The sequence below is a fragment of the Osmerus eperlanus genome, chromosome 21 (assembly GCF_963692335.1).
Source record: "Osmerus eperlanus chromosome 21, fOsmEpe2.1, whole genome shotgun sequence".
NCBI lineage: Eukaryota > Metazoa > Chordata > Actinopteri > Osmeriformes > Osmeridae > Osmerus > Osmerus eperlanus.
Genome location: NC_085038.1, coordinates 9,222,198 through 9,239,440, shown reverse-complemented (window position 1 = coordinate 9,239,440; position 17,243 = coordinate 9,222,198). Strand labels below are relative to the sequence as shown.

General features: G+C 40.7%; 1 protein-coding gene across 1 annotated transcript; it reads right to left on the bottom strand.

Moving 5' to 3' along the window:
• Positions 1–2,741: 2,741 nt before the first annotated feature.
• LOC134007676 (myosin heavy chain, fast skeletal muscle-like) lies at positions 2,742–14,854 on the bottom strand. The gene is made up of 40 exons (XM_062447294.1): positions 14,824–14,854; positions 14,360–14,578; positions 14,107–14,250; positions 13,831–13,987; positions 13,694–13,721; positions 13,430–13,544; positions 12,767–12,859; positions 12,608–12,671; positions 12,394–12,492; positions 12,151–12,254; positions 11,931–12,069; positions 11,709–11,827; positions 11,399–11,548; positions 11,003–11,173; positions 10,508–10,811; positions 10,298–10,362; positions 10,122–10,209; positions 9,861–9,978; positions 9,655–9,778; positions 9,366–9,502; positions 8,841–9,096; positions 8,514–8,756; positions 8,246–8,422; positions 7,920–8,065; positions 7,457–7,547; positions 6,904–7,293; positions 6,572–6,698; positions 6,316–6,434; positions 6,009–6,205; positions 5,703–5,886; positions 5,327–5,492; positions 5,107–5,231; positions 4,706–5,014; positions 4,242–4,445; positions 4,034–4,159; positions 3,705–3,875; positions 3,452–3,556; positions 3,267–3,362; positions 2,970–3,101; positions 2,742–2,850 (listed from the first exon to the last, which is right to left on the bottom strand). Exons 2-40 carry the CDS (start codon positions 14,564–14,566, stop codon positions 2,833–2,835), a joined length of 5,808 nt encoding a protein of 1,935 aa, XP_062303278.1. The 5' UTR covers positions 14,567–14,578; positions 14,824–14,854; the 3' UTR covers positions 2,742–2,832.
• Positions 14,855–17,243: the final 2,389 nt, after the last annotated feature.

Genomic DNA, 17,243 nt, shown 5'->3' with positions numbered 1-17,243 from the left:
TTGATATGGTATACATATGGTGGACACATTGACACGTGACTGGAAAAACAAAGTAGCCTAAGCATGGTGCCTGTTACATCTAGGCCAGCGACTCCACATCTACACTCAGATTCCCCAGAGTACTAGTGGCGCGGCTGTCTAGTGCTGATTACGCGCCATTGTGCACACCTGTGTTTTGGTTCACCTGTTTCTAATTCTCGTTAGTGGAGTATATAATCTGGGTTTTACTTCCCCCATTCAGTATCTAATAGTCAACAAAGGTTTGGCATTCCAAAATAGCATTTCAGTTATGAGACAAACATGTATTGTATAACATTGTCAGTCTTTCAATTCAAAACTCAATGTTACACGTTTTGTCCACAATAGTGGACAAATAGCAAAACGTGTTATGAGTTGTATCTATGTGCCTGATCTCAGTAAATGGATGTGAAAATAACAAGTGTCTTACCCAAGAGGTGGAAGCTGTCTGTCCATAGAGGCTTCTCTGTGGGACTACTTATATATAGTGGAGAGTGATAAGCAAGCAGAAGCTAATTGTGGACTACTCTCCTATAAAGGAAAGAGTTAGACTTTAAGCCCATCCCTCCCTTCCCTTCTTCTCCACATGTCTCTTTTTCATGACACAGGACATTCCTGAATATGTTCCGTGTATTGCTTTCCGTGCATTGCTTTCCATGCATTGCTTTCTGTGCATTGCTTTCCATTTTCTTAGTTTAAAATGTTCTTAGTTTTTTTTTTTTGGGGGGGGGGTATTCATAGACTGTATACAGTAATGTATACAAAGGCCCAAGTTATATTTTTTAAGTACAGTAAATATTAAAGGTTGTAATGAGTACAGTACTAGATCCCAGGGTCCTGCAAAATATGGAATGCTGTTTGATTCAAAATTAATTAAATAAATAGGTAAATAAATAGGTAAGTACTAAATAAATAAATATGGCTATGAAATAAACCCTGAAATAAAAAAAAGATGGCAATAAATATAGCATTCTATAAATATATGGCTGAATCAATTTACCTTCAAAATGTACTTAATTCAAAATGACTTTCAAAAGATAACATTTATTTCATAGGACTTTTATTTCCTAGTGCCACATTTATTTATTTCATGGGACTTTTATTTCCTAATGCCACATTTAATTCTGTGCTGTATTTACTTCCAATCCTACTAATTAAAGTGCTTTTCACCTCCTGAATAGCATTTTCAATGCAATTGCTTTGGTTTGTTTGTAACTTCTGGGTGAAACTTCTGAGTGATCTAACATGTTAATCATGGCGGTTTAAGCATGTGGAAAGGCTTTTGGTATACAAATTGTCTGTTAATAGTCAGTAATATCATGTTTACTGTAATGCCACACATTACAACTCAAAACACATCTGTTTAAAACCACTTATTCCACCTGATGTTAATTGCTCTGCCTCCTTCTGTTGTTTTTAATGTTGTTGTATTCTTTATTTTTTTGCTGCTTTAAATTTGTATAGTACTTGTATAGTACATACTAAAGAAATATGATGTCCATACATGAGTGTTGTGTGTTTGTTACAAAACAAAATACAAATCTATGTATTTTAGACACCTAACAAAGTTACCTGGATGGTCATTCACATCAATTCCACACCTTCAGTACTGTGTTGTGGGTAGAATATTACCACTTGTATACTCTTCCTTTGCCTCAGTGTAAGCATTTAAGTGTATTTTGTTTATATTGGTTGGGTGACGATCTAAGTATTCATTTGTAATGTAGTGTCATAAGGGGCTGTGATGGTCAATATGTTTATTGCCTCGAGAAAACCCAAATATGTGACAGGTACACTCGGTTATTGTCTACGGTGTGCCCAGGGTAACCAGTTATGTTAGACCAACGCAGAACAAAATGTTGCCTGGACGCCAAGGTAGTGGATAAATACGTAACTGGGTCTATCCTGTGAGCTTGATTAGCCAGTGTCCAGAAGGCTGACATTATTGTCCAGATATAATATCAAATGAATGGCCAGTGTCCAGAAGACTGACATTTTGTCCAGATATAGTATCAGATGAATGGCCAGTGTCCAGAAGGCTGACATTTTGTCCAGATGTAATACACCTATCAAATGAATGGCCAGTATCCAAAACGCTGACATTTTCTCCAGATATACAACATCAAATGAAATGCCAGTCTCCAGAAGGCTGACATTTTGTCCAAACATGGTATCAACTGAATGTCCAGTGTGCAGAAGGCTGATATTTTGTCCAGATATAGTATCAGATGAATGGCCAGTGTCCAGATGTAATATCGAATGAATATCAAATGTCAAGAGAGCTGACTTTTATTGTTCAGGTATAACATCAAATGAATGGCCAATGTTAGGCTCACATTTTGTCAAGATTCAATATTAAATGAATTTTAATTATTTCATCAGTATATTGTGTATCCCCTTGCAGTCACTAATGGACCCACTTTTTCAAACATCTTTTACTGAAACAAACATCTTTAGACTTAGCTTTCAGATATAGCACCTTTAAACAGGCCACAGTAGCTCTAACAATCTCACTTTCCTCAAGATACTATATTCAGGAGCATGGAAGAATCTATTTCAAAGACTACACAGGCCATGTGTTTTCAAAATTAATTTGGATGCAGACATTTTTTATGTTTTATTGACCATATAATTGAATTTCTATGTACAATGCTGTGCAATCTGAGACAACATTTGTACCTCCTACAACAAACCCACAAGCCATGTCGTTTTGTAGATGTTTTTTATTTTATTTTCAAAAATCCTCAAAATACCACTATGTACATATTTTATGAAACACAGCAATGATTCATCGGGTGTTGTTCAGGTTAGTGTCTATTCCGCTTCTTTTGCCTGATTGTGAGAAAGAAAAAAACAGGAAATTATTGTATTGAATTATATTTCTATTTGACAAATGGTCTGACAAGACAATGTAATGCATTTTATTCCTTGGTGTGACAGCAGATCTTTACCTTTCCAGAGTCACGACTCTTGGTTCTGAGCTTGTTGACCTGAGATTCAGCGATGTCGGCACGCTCCTCAGCCTCCTCCAGCTCATGCTGAACCTTCCTGAACTTGGACATGTGAGAGTTGGCCTGTTCCTCCTGGGATAAATTAATTTGAAAAAGATTTCTTACAAATTTTGTAAGTGCTTTCTGCAATGACCATTTAGACAAGAACAATACCATTGGTAAAGCCATAGATATATACACTGAAATCTAGGAAGCTTTATTTTGCATAAGCAAGGGTCAAATTAGCATTAGACTTACCGCTTCCTCAGCTTGTCTCTTGTAAGCCTTCACTTTAAGCTGCAGTTTGTCCACCAGGTCCTGAAGTCTGGTTACATTCTTCTTATCCTCCTCAGTCTGAAGGAGATAATAAGGTCAATTAGAATGATATGTGTCAACATGAACTGTTGTATCAACATATTCTGATTTTGACTGTGCGTTGTTACCTGGTATGTCAGCTCCTTCACTCTGCGCTCATATTTGCGGACTCCCTTGACTGCATCTACACCTCTCCTCTGTTCAGCTTCCACCTCAGTCTCCAGCTCACGCACCTGCGTGGAGAACAGGAGCTCATGGTGAGTCCATTACTCCCATGCTAAAAGGTCCTTATGAACAGCATTATACTGGGGAAAAAGGGCTTAAAAATATTTGACCTTTCTCAAGGCAACAGGGATTTATTTTCAACTTTTGCAAACTTACCCTGGACTCCAGTTTCTGGAGCTGCTTCTTGCCGCCCTTCATGGCCAGGTTCTCTGCCTCATCCAGACGGTGCTGCAGGTCCTTGACTGTCACCTCCAGGTTCTTCTTCATCCTCTCAAGGTGAGAGCTGGTGTCCTGCTCCTTCTTCAGTTCCTCTGCCATCATGGCCGCCTGCAGCAACAGAATGCAGCTTGGTTGAACTGAGGAACCGTACACACACATAGTATATCGTACCAGGTTACATGACCTGGTTGATGTGCCCTTGAAGACAGTGCAGGTAAAGTAGTAGACTCAATACTGTTCTGGGATACTTGGTTATCCGAACTCACATCAGTGATGGCCTTCTTGGCCTTGTCCTCAGCATTCCTGGCCTCCTGGACAATGTCGTCCACCTCTCCCTGCACCTGGACCAGGTCAGCCTCAAGCTTCTTCTTGGTGTTCAACAGGCTGGTGTTCTGGAAGAGAGCACACATGGATATAGCAAAACAAAACCTTTGCTGTGAAAGTTATTTGTTTATGTGTTTGTGTTGTCCGCACCTGGGAATGCAGCAGTCCCACTCTCTCGCTGGCGTCCACCAGCTCCTGCTCAGCCACTTTGCGGCCTCTCTCTGTCTGCTCCAGACCCGCTCTCAGCTCTTCAATCTCCGCCACCATCAGGCCGTTTCTGCGTTCCACCATGGCAGCCTGTTCCTTCATGTCCTCTGAGGCACGGATGGCATCATCCAGGTGCAACTGGGCATCCTAGAAACACCAAAGAGTGTAGAGAGGAATGAGAAGATGCTGCTGTGTACAGTATGGCTTATACTGTCCTATATGGCTTCAACAGTACTGTTTGTACTGGAAATATATGTTCTTTGTAAGGATGATATTATTCCTTGCCCCTCTATATAGATGCACCCATGTTAACCAAACCAAAACAAATATGATCTGAGATGGACATTGGAGCCCCCATTTTCTTATTTTGAGTCTAGATCTCTAGTAATGGTCTGAAGTCACAGTACCTTGAGTTGCGCCTGAACGTTCCTCAGCTGCTTCTGGGACTCAGCAGCCTGGCGGTTAGCATGGCTCAGCTGGATCTCCATCTCATTCAGGTCTCCCTCCATCTTCTTCTTGATCCTCAGGGCGTCGTTCCTGCTGCGCACCTCAGAGTCCAGGGTGCTCTGCATGGAGTCAGCCACTCTCTGGCTGTTCCTCTTGATCTGCTCCATCTCCTCATCCTTCTCTGCCAGCTTCCTGTCCACCTCACCCTTGATCTGGTTCAGCTCCAGCTGCACACGAAGAATCTTGGATTCCTCATGCTCCAGAGTTCCCTGAATAAATGAAAATATTTGCAAATGTCAGTCTTAGTTATGGTGATTCCAAGAGGGTTTATTATTTTCTGGGAATTGTGGAGAGTTTGTACCTCAGCCTCCTCCAGAGCCGTCTGGATCTCAGACTTCTCTGTCTCCACTGTCTTCTTGGCCTTCTCCAGCTCATGGATGCTCTTGCCAGTCTCTCCGATCTGCTCGGTCAGGTCAGAGATTTCCTCTGTGATTTGAAAAAGAAACATAGTTTCATTCCAAAACGTATAATCCGATGTACTTGAGGTGGGGAAAAGCACCACACACAACATTGCAACTCACGTTGCAAGTTCTTGTTCTCTCTCTTCAGAGTCTCCAGCTGGTCAAGAGCCTCCTCGTAGGAGTTCTTCATCTTGAAGAGCTCTGTGCTGAGAGAACGAGCCTCCTTCTGAGCTCCCTCCAGCTCAGCCTGGCCCTCCTCAAACTTCTGCTTCCACTCTGCAAGAACCTAGGAAGAAGCACATGACAAGGACATGAGCATGACAATAGAGTTCTTAAGCCCCAATTGCAGATTTAGGTCCATCTAGGCAAGTAGACACATCTCAAATAAGTCTTGCAATTTATGCATTTATGTATATATGTATTCAATTACACATTAATACCCATGTTCCACACGTACAATTACATCAAAACCTAAAACTGGCACAATATTTTTCACCTTGTCAAAGTTCCTCTGCTTCTTATCCAGGTTGGCAGCCAGGGCATTGGCTCTCTCAACATCAATCATGAGGTCCTCCACCTCTCCCTGCAGCCTCTGCTTGGTCTTCTCCAGAGAGGCACACTTGGAGTTTGTGGCCTCAATGGTCTCCTCAGCTTCCTGAAGACGCTGAGCCAGCTTCTTCCTGTTGACACAAATCATGACATCGCAAAGATGTTGTGTACTGATTGCAAGCTTGGAGTGCTTGACAGTAATGTTATATTGGGGTACTATGAATTACTATCTTTTGGACTTTTTTGGACTTACTTGGCCTCCTCCAGCTCCTCTGTCCTCTGGATGGCATCAGTCTCGTACTTGGTTCTCCACTGAGCCACCTCAGAGTTAGCCTTGGACATGCCGCGCTGCAGCTCTGCCTTGGCCTCCTGTTCCTCCTCAAACTGCTCCCTCAGCAGGTCACAGTCGTGGCGGGCAGATTGGACACCATGGGCCAGTGCGTTCTTAGCCTGAGAGGAAAATATTAGGAGACATGGGTGATGTAGTAAGGGACCAAAAAAAGTATTCGCTAACTACTGTACTGTAAAACTGTCATAGTTGGTCAATATGGGGCTTTTACCTTGACCTCCTCCTCAACATGCCTCTTGAGCTCCTCAATCTGCTGGGTGTAGGCCTGCTTTCCCCTGGTCAACTGGGACACCAGGGCCTCCTTCTCCTCCATCTGGCGAGAAAACTCACCTGTGGGGAATTAAGAAAGTTCTTTGTTAGGTCTGTTTCTTGATTATACTTGGTTATTTTCAATACACACCTTGTGGAACATATTTCTGCATGAAGACTTTTGAACGCATCAGACGTGTCTGGTATTTTTTTTTTACCATTCTCAGTGAGGAGTCTGGCTCTCTGTCCACCGATGTCGTTGATCTGGCGAACATTCTCATCATTCTTGGTCTTGATCTCACTGAGCTGGTCCTCAAGGGTACGGCACATCTTCTCCAGATTGCCCTGTGGAACAAACACAATGTTACACTTGACATGAATCTATTCACAAATGAATGCATCAACATGTCTCATTGAGGAGGAACCGTAAATGAGGAATTAGGGAATGAAGAATTCTCTTTATGGCCCCCCCGCACCTCCACCTTTTGTTTCCAATGTAGTTGAGCACGGCAGATCTAAATGTATTATATATTTCTGCTTTGATTCATACCTTGGCCTTAGCAACTGCTTCCATGTTGGAGGAGAGGTCATCAATCTCCATCTTGAACTCACTCTTCTCTTTCTCCAGCTTCTGCTTGACGCGCTGCAGGTTGTCGATCTGCTCTCCCAGCTCTGCCACACTGTCAGCCTGCTTCTTCCTCAGGGCTGAGGCTGTGGCCTCATGCTGCAGGGTGGACTCCTCCAGGTCACGTCTCAGCTTCTGGAACTCAGCCTCTCGCTTCTTGTTCATCTCAATCTGAGCAGCTGTGGCGCCTCCGGCCTCCTCCAGCCTCTCGCTGATCTCCTCCAGTTCCCTGGACAGATCGGCCCTCTGCTTCTCCACCTTGGCCCTGGCAGCACGCTCAGCCTCAATCTCCTCTTCCAGCTCTTCAATACGAGCCTACAATAGACAAAACCATTATTTAGCATCAACGTGTCCAAATTCTGGCCTAAAAATTTGCAGAAAATGACTTAATAGACAACATGGATTTGAGTACAAGCAAGTCCAATATCATCCAGCCCAAAACAGGAAATATTACTTGTCTGTAGTAACTACAACGCACCTGGAGCTCCTTGATCTTCTTCTGAAGCTGGGCACCCAGAGACTGCTCATCCTCAATCTTGCTGAGGAGCTGGCTGGTCTCAAAGTCCTTCCTTTAGTGCACAAATGAATCCATGTCAGGTTTCGTTTTTGTGTCATTGAGTTGACATTAAATTGTAAAGAACATCCACAATTTTTCATATCAAAAGTTTCTCTATGCCTAATGACTAACATATTCAATTAAGTAATCTATGTTATTTGATTAGTATACTTAGAAACAAAACTCAGTGTCATAGGTCTTTATTATTGCATTACTCAAGTTGAGTAATATCAATAACAAATGTGAAATGCATTGACCTATAGATGGGGTTGAACATTGGACATTGAAATAATTATGTGGAAGTCAAAATTTATTGTAATGATTGCTGGAGTGAATAAAATCCAAATAATGTCAAGAAAGTCTCGAATGATTTTACAATACTTACTTCTTGATCTTTTCATCGGACTGCTGCTTGTCGTTCTCCAGGTCCATGATGGACTCCTGGGCTAGTTTCAGGTCTCCCTCCAGCTTTCTCTTGCCTCTCTCCAGGTCCATACGGAGCTTCTTCTCTTGCTCCAGAGAGCCTTCAAGCTGGAGGACAAAACACATTTCTCATACTTAAGCTTTGATGTGAACAGCTCATTCATAACACCTTATATTATTATAGTGGAGTCCTATTGAATCCCCAAACCAATTTATTATATGAGATTAAATTCAATACCAATAGAGGCAAAGTTGGATAAAACACCCAGAAAACATAACTTGACTCACATCATCAACTTGTTGTTCCAGCTTGGTCTTGGCCTTGGTCAGAGTGTTGACTTTGTCCTCTTCTGCCTGCAGGTCATCCAATGTCTGCTGGTGGGCCTCTTGCAGGGCTTTCTTCTCCTTGGTCAGCTTGGCAACACTTTCATCTTGAGATGCCATCTCCTCAGTCAGGTTTTTAACCTGCAGACAAAGACAAAGTTAGCTCAAGTTAAAGCTAATGTTTGGTGTTTTTGAACAAACTACTGCTCGGATATGGGTGAGATGTTGATACCTTGTTCTCTGTGGCATGCTTCTCCTTCTCCACTTTGGCCAGGGTAAGCTCCAGATCATCGATGTCCTTCTTCAGTTCAGAGCACTCATCCTCCAGCTTCCTCTTCTTGGCAGTCAGCTCAGCATTCATCTCCTCTTCATCCTCCAGCCTCTCAGTTGTCTCTTTGAGTTTGGCCTCCAGCTGGATCTTGCTCTTGATCAGACCCTCACATCTCTCCTCAGCATCATTCAGATTCTCTGATTCCTGAAAATAACAGAGGTTAATTAGACTTTAATGTGGTGTGAGTGTGTGTGTGTGTGTGTGCATACGTGTGTGTGGCTCACTCACAGATGCAACTTGGAGAGACAAGTCATTCTTCTCTTGCAGGAGGGACACCATCTTTTCCTCCAGCTCCTTCTTGCGAGCCTCAGACTTTTCAAGAGCAACTTTGCACTTCTCATAGTCCTCTTTCATGTTGGCCAGCTCCTTCTCTGTCTCAGCACTCTGCAGGAGAGGCTTGATCTTGTAGTAGACCTTCATCCATGGCCAATGTTTCACATTCATGAACGAGCGGATATTGTACTGGATGGTGAAGACAGATTCTCTAATTATAAGAAAAAGAGAGGCATGGACAAAAAGAGATAGTTTAGCTCGATGCAGATTATGCAATGTAAAGTCATTACCCTAACCCATTCCTACATGTAAAGTCTATCATTCCATCAAGCCCAAGATATTCATCATTCCAAAATTACAAGTTCACATCATGATTCTAACAATAGCTTCATAGTAAAACAAAATGGATCACTCCCTAAAAACAAGATTTGAATGCAAATACTTGAATCCATATTTTTCCTTTTATCATTTCCATCTCACCTCCTCTCCATCATCTTGGTAAACTCCTTCCTCATCAGGTATCCACGGGCAAGAGCCTGTGTCATGGTTACCAGAGTAGCAAGCTTCTCATCTCTCATCTCCTCAAGGACACCAAGCAGACCAGCTTTGAAGAACACCTGAGACACAATTATAATACAAAACTGAAATAAACACTTCTGGTGCAAACACATTTTGAATGTCTACCAGGTAAATGAGATATTTAATAATCTCTGTAGGTCACAAACATGAGTTGCCAGTATCCCATCATCAATAGTGTACGGTATGTTACCTTGGTGTGTCCAAACTTGTACTCATCATGGTTCACATCAATGGACCCAAGCAACTTCTCAGAAGCCTTCTTGTTGTCCATGAACTGGCCTTCGGGGATGACACCGGCATTCAATACCTTGTATCTGAATAGGGAGAAAATGTGTTTATTACTTGCATGTTTTTATCCATCTACCACATCTTTGTTGCATTTGTGTGTAAGACTACCTCTGCTTGAAGTCAGCATAGATGATTCTGCTGGGGAAGCCCTTTGTGCAAATCCTAATACCCTCCAGCACACCGTTACACCTCAGCTGGTGGATAACCAGGTGGTTCTCCATCAAACCTGGATGAAAGATTTTGGGGCAGCTTTTTACTTTGTGGAACTTATTTGTACTTATTTATTAGAAATAATAATCGAATGAACGCACTCTATGTTTAAGGTAATAATGACTTAAGAGAAATAATGCATGAAACAGTATGTTATACCTGGAGTCTTAGACTCATTGGGGATCAGACAACGCACGAAATGAGGGTGGGTGCTCCTCAAGTTGGTCATCAGTTTGCCCAAGTTCTCCTGTAAGGTTGTTATAAAGCATTGTTACTCTCAGATATTATTCACAATAAAGCTATCCCAAATTATATATAAAAAAAACCTCACTCACCCTGAACTGAGAGGACACAGTCTGCATGGAACCTCCCTTCTTCTTGCCTCCTTTCTTTGAGGTATCTGTTATAGGAGTGTCAGGAGTTAGACAGCATAATACATGCATATGTTTTGTTGCTTGAACGATACTGTTAATTCATTAACAAATCATGTTAATATGTTCAATGTATAAAACTGTGTGTTTATAATCTAATTCAACCATACTAACCCTCAGCTGGAGCAGCAACGTAGAGTGTGGCCAACAGTTTGGCTGAGGACTTTCCATACAGCTGAAGCACAGACTCGTTCAGGGGATCCTTGTTCTTGTCCAGCCAGCCAGTGATATTGTAGTCCACTGTACCAGCATAGTGGACCAGGGAGAAGTGGGCCTCGGCCTTGCCCTTGGCTGGTTTAGGCTTCTCAAATGCCTTGTTCTTTCCAAGATGCTGGTCATACAGCTTGTTCTTGAAGGAAGTGTCTGAAGCCTTGGGGAACATGCACTCCTCTTCAAGGATGGAGAAGATACCCATTGGCTGTGTAGAAATATACTTTGATCAGTCAAATATACTGTGTATAAGCGTGAGCTGAAATGGCATAATTGAATAAGACATATATTAAGCACTGTGATATGATAAGAACATGTCAGTTTAATGTATCTACATGTATGAATAACCTTGTATCCTTTCCAGGTATGAAACATCCACAGTTTTTACAGACACCTCACCTTCTCAATGAGCTCAATGCAGGCAGCCAAGTCCATGCCAAAGTCAATGAAAGCCCAGACAATGCCCTCTTTCTTGTACTCCTCTTGCTCCAGGACGAACATGGTGTGGTTGAAGAACTGTTGCAGTTTCTCATTGGTGAAGTTGATGCACAGCTGCTCCATGCTGTTGTACTGTAGATTTGCAAAGTTTGTCAGAACTTTATTGAGTAAAGATCCCACCATACCGAATGCATTTTTTTTTACTTTATCTACACTTGATTGTTGTTCCTTTAAATCAAATCATTAAAATAGAGTATATACTATCTGTATAGTTTAATGACACATGAAAGAAACCACTTTTGAAGGTATTTCTAATAATTTGTCAAATATTGCCATAATGACCAATCTCAAACTCACGTCAAAGATCTCAAAACCAGCAATGTCAAGCACACCGATGTAGTAGTTCCTTGGCTGCTTGGTGTCCAACATCTGGTTGATGCGGATGACCATCCACAAGAACATCCTCTCATAGATGGACTTGGCCAGAGCACTCACTGAGTTGTTCACCTGTGTAACATCAATGCTAAAAGTTACTTTCACTGTCTTATACAAATGTTATTAACTGTATTAATTCAATGCAAAGTGACTACATTTCTTTTTACAAACACATCACAAGCCAAAAGAAACAGTCTCATTGTAAAATGACTGCTCTCAAGTCTATTCTTACCTGAGGCACTGTCTGACCCTTGGTCACAAACTCATTGCCGACCTTCACTCTGGGGTAGCACAGGGCTTTCAGCATGTCAGCTGAGTTCAGACCCAGAAGGTAACCGATTTTATCAGCCACTGGGGAGGGAAAGGAGCAATGAGCATCAGAGTGCAACGTTTATCACAGGAATATAGTTAAATGCATGCTCTTTAGAACTTTGATACAAATACTTTGTCTTACCCTCTGTGCCATCTGGCTCAGCCTGCTCCTCACGCTGCTTCTGCTTGAAATGCATGTTGCCGTGGTGCATGACAGCACCGGTAAACTTGTAGATGCTCATCTTCTCTTCAGCGGTGAAGCCCAAGATGTCAATAGCATCCTGGATGGGGAAAGAAAGTTTACATTAACCAACAATATATATGTTATTATATTTTCGAGTTGAACCCTTTCAGTGACTTACATCGGTGGCATCAAGCTCAACTGTGTCATCGATACTGGCCACAGTGATCTGACCCTGGCTGATCATGGGGTAGTCGTAGGGGTTGGTGGTGATAAGCGACATTTCTGTGGAGACACAAAACTATAATGACTATCACCCAAGGCACGTGTACATTTTATGTAAAAGGCAGAACCCTCAATGAGTGGACAAAGGAGTAAATGTCATTCAGAACATATTGTTTCTTTAATCCCCGCAGTGCCTCACCAACAAGCTCAGGTTTGTGGTTGGTCATCATCTGGTAGAAGATGTGGTAGCCTCTCTCATCAGGCAGCTGGAAGCTCACTCTAGACTTCTCCAGCAAGTCTGTGAGAAACGTGGTTGAAAGGATAGAGAAACATGAGAACAATTTGAATCTCAAGTGAATGGACACCAACATTTATTTAAAGGATCATCTGGGAAATAATTCAAACCAACTTACAGGTCTCAATGTCAGCACTAGCCAGTTTTCCGTTCATGTGGAAGTGAATCCTAATGAATTTACCCTGAAAGAGGTCATAGAGAGGGCTTTTTCAACGCATCCTATTGATTTCTAAGTTAGTGTAACATGTGAAAATTAATATTTTCCCTCCAAACTTACAAAGCGAGATGAGTTGTCATTTCTCACTGTCTTGGCATTACCATAGGACTCCAGTAGAGGGTTAGCTGCAATGATCTGATCCTCAAGGGAACCCTGAAGGTAGGCAAAACATTGGTCATTTAGACTGATCACCAATCGTCCAAAATAATTATCTCGTCACTTTGTCTATAGTTATATACTCCTGGAACGCTTTCCCTAGACTAGGTCTAACCCTGTTTCTATATTATCTTTGAACGCCTTAAGTTTAATATGTTTCGCCACTGTTAACACAGTAACCCCCACTTAAAGTGCAAATGTCATAAATCTTAACCTTTTAAGTTGCTGAATGAGTAATAATAAGTAATATACTAACAGTCTTATTTACGTTGTGCTGTATGTAAAACTACCACAGGACTGCTGTCAACATATTTTGAAGATGTAAATTAGATTTGAACTATACTAACTATACTTTTTTTGTTTTCAAATATGGGGGGACAGATTTTTCATAACTGAATATATTTTTTTCTTATTAAACAACTGGGGCAGACATATTTACAGATTTCAAGTATAATGAAACCTACACCCTTGAACTGTACCATTGGAAAATAATTTTTGGGGGGGTAAAAACAATGATGGGTCAACATTTGATGGCATGCACTTTCTATGGTAAATATTAGGTCATACCTGCATTTTGCCGGGAACTGGTTCCTTCTTCTTCTCACCTCCAGAAACAGCAATGGTGGCAAAGTACTGGATGACACGCTTGGTGTTGACAGTCTTTCCAGCACCAGATTCTCCACTAGTTTATAAGATGATAAAAATATGATTTAGTGTTCATGAACTAAAATAAGTATTGTCAAGCATCTTAAGTCATTAAGCATTATAGTCTTCATATTTATATACATATAAATATAAAAAATATACACTCAATTAAAGTCTCAAACTTACGTGATTAGGACAGACTGGTTCTCCTTATCTGAAAGTAAATTGACAAATAAATGTGTCGGAAGTGATACGAGTATCAACTAAGAATGCATACATCCATCTATATATGACTTCAGCCATCTATCAGTGAGCGTCCATACCAGTCAACATGAACTGAAAGGCGTTGTCAGAGACGGAGAAGATGTGGGGTGGAGCCTCCATACGCTTCTTCCCTCTGTAGGCGTTGACCACTTCCATGTCATACACAGGGAGCCACTTGTAGGGGTTCACCGTGGCACAGAAGAGCCCAGAGTAGGTCTGCATATGAGCAGAGAGTAGAGGGAAATATTGATATTAGAGCTCATGTATGGTACATTTTCGGAGGGTGTAATTTGCTTCCTTAAGGTGGCTCATGTCTACATGTGTAGTTTTCTTACGTAGATCATCCATGCTGCATAACGCTCTTTGAGGTTATACAGGACAGAGGCTTCATTGAGGTAGGTCATCATGGCCATGTCCTCAATCTTGTCAAACTTAGGAGGGTTCATGGGTGAGATGTCTTCTTCTTTGAAGGTTTTTACCTGGAAAACGTCAATAACAAGCATGAAGCCTACACTAAATGAATAACACAGACATGTACAGAAACGTCCACTAAATGTTTTTTTCATTCCGTGCTAAGTATCCTCTTACCTCCTCAGTGATAAGGACTTTCACATCACATTTGCCTCCGTCTCTCTTAACAACCATACCCTTAAGGTACAAATCCTTGGCATCAGGCACGTAGCAGGCATTCTTAGCATCAAAGGGTGCAGCCTGGGCCTCAAGCCTCTCCCTCTCAGGCTTACGGAGGTAAATGGCGGCCTTGCCATATTGGGCCATCTCCGCGTCCGTACTCATGGTGGCGGTTTACTGGGGTAAAAAGATATCACTGTTACAAAATCTATTCCTTCTTTTCTCATTAATTCAAAGTATAAATGATGAATGCATTTACTTTATATTACTGTAAAGTACGTAGGCCTCAGAAGCCCTCAGAAGGTGTAGACTAAATAAAACAATATCATCATTCATTTTATACAATTACTGTAGTAGTTATACTGATGGTCCTTAGGCTTTGAGCAGAATACATTAGTATGTAGCATCAAACTATGTCTCACCTGTTTGTCCTCTCCTAGATGAAATTGACTCTTAGTTGGTGCTGTAAAATATATTTGTTTAGAGTTTTTTAGTAACTTATACAGAAAAAGCACAACCAGAACATCGTATACAATATTTACATGTCATTGCTATAACTCCCATTACATTTAAGTGTTACATAATAGGGATGCACCGATAAGAAAATGATCGGCCAACACCGTTTGCCGATATTCATATAACAAAATTGTCTTATGTTGATGTTTTCACTGCACTGTAAATTTTCTACAATGTCAGAAAATGTAATAAACATCGTCTTTCTGATGAGGCTTTTAATTGCTACTCACTTTAATTTAGGTACATTTTAAGTAATTTTTGTATTTGATTAAGAAAAGAATGATACCGCACCTGTGTTTTTGTTCACCTGTTTCTAATTCTCGTTAGTGGAGTATATAACCTGGGTTTTTCTGTTACTTGGTTGTCGGTTATTATGCGTTACCCTCCCTGGCTTATTTTGTGTCAGATGTTTTTGACTTATTCTGAGTTATGTGCCTCAGTTGTTGATATTCCATTGTGGGTTATTAAAAGAACCATTGGATCTGCATTTGCCTCCTCATTCCTTCAAATACTGTAACTGCCTTTTCAGACACCATAATTCGTCCCAAGTAATCAGACATTTTAAAGTAGTCAGCAGAAGCAATTTCTTTTTGTAAAAGATTTTTTTGCCAATAGCGATTGTTGGCCAATTAGGTGCATCCCTACAACACAACAAACATGATTTACAGTTAACATAAAATGTTGTTCAAGAACAAAAACATACTTTCCCCCATTCAGTATCTACTAGTAAACAAAGGTTTGTCATCCCAAAATAGCATTTCAGTTATGAGACAAAACATTTTTGTATAACATTGTCAGTCTTTCAATTCAAAACTCAATCTTACATGTTTTGTCCACAATAGTGGACAAATATCACAACGTGTTATGAGTTGTATCTATGTGCCTGATCTCAGTAAATTGATGTGAAAATAACAAGTGTCTTACCCAAGAGGTGGAAGCTGTCTGTCCATAGATGCTTCTCTGTGGGACTACTTATATATTGTGGAGAGTGATTAGTAAGCAGAAACTAATTGTGGACTACTCTCCCCTAAAGGAAAGAGTTACAATTTTAGCCCATCCCTCCCTTTCTCTCCTTGCCCCTATGTCTCTTTTTCATGACACAGGACATTCCTGAATATGTTCCACATTGCTTTAATTTTTTGGGTTGCTTTATAGTATGCAGTTTCACACCTTTTGACCAATTCGCTAATCTTGTGTGAAAAGGGAAATTGTGTTTCATTCTTTATCATAGAAATCATTTTTAATAGGTTCACCAGAAAAGGAAAAATATATGTTTTATTTGAAAGTGAACATTATGTAGATTACGTGTTGTATTTTAATCCACCGTGAAGAGTATAGATAAAAAATCTTGTTACCCACATACTTGAGTGAACTGTATGAATTGTATAATAATGACATTGAAATGTGTCCAGACTGGTTTCCAGTATCCTAATCCTATTCAGTCCATTGAAATCTAAGACCTATTTCTTTGGGATAAGAAATTATTGGATGACATGATCTACTGATTTAGCAAGCCATAGACTTGATAATATCTACGGTAGGCTTACTATAAATCCAGCTATCAGGAGACAACATGTAAAGAATTCACACCTGTATTTCTGGTTGAACTTCCTCCCAAAGCTGTCATGACATTAACTGAGGCCTAGAATGAAAGAGGCTTCTCTTCTTCTGAGGTTAAAAGGTCATGTTGTGGAGCTTACCCCAGTCCACATTTAGATAAGGGCCTTACATGGTCAGACTGACAGGTGTCAGTGAGCAGACGCTGAACACATACTTGTGCCCTGTAAGGAAATATTCTGTTGAAACTATTTTTGAACTTGTCTATTAATTGTATATACAGATTTTTGTAACCCTTGGCATCACTCATTTGACCACTCTTTGCTTTGACTGGTTAAATGATCTGAGCTCGTTCTAGTTAACCAAGTCAACCCTTTTTAATTGTTGTGCATCTTTCTGGTGAATAAGTCTCTTGTCTACCCTATTACCCTAGTACCAAGTCAATGAAGTCAGTTGCCAAATACAAGTTCAAGACTAAATATGTATTTATTACATAATATGTAAGGTGCAGATGTCTGATACACTCAAGCTGAGCATCTCAGAGGACTGGACAAAGAATACAATAATGAAGGGCAATTAAATAGTATCACAATATGGGACAGGGATGACAATCAACATTGCTTTGCAAGCACAGAAAAAATACTTTTCATGCATGGTGCTGGATAGCTTTTGTTTAGTCTTTAGATAGAGCTTGTAGAAATAGCCTTGATGTTCCTTCTATTTTATTCCTTCTGTTCCTTCTATTTTATTTGGGAGTCAGGTGGCTGAG

Excerpts from the sequence above, each read along its gene's own strand:
- LOC134007676 (XM_062447294.1), bottom strand. The coding sequence starts at position 14,566 with ATGAGTACGGACGCGGAGATGGCCCAATATGGCAAGGCCGCCATTTAC. Across the intron at positions 11,174-11,398 it reads CTGGTTTTGAGATCTTTGAC|TACAACAGCATGGAGCAGCT; the intron begins GTGAGTTTGAGA and ends GCAAATCTACAG. Across the intron at positions 5,493-5,702 it reads AGCAGAGGAACTTTGACAAG|GTTCTTGCAGAGTGGAAGCA; the intron begins GTGAAAAATATT and ends GCTTCTTCCTAG.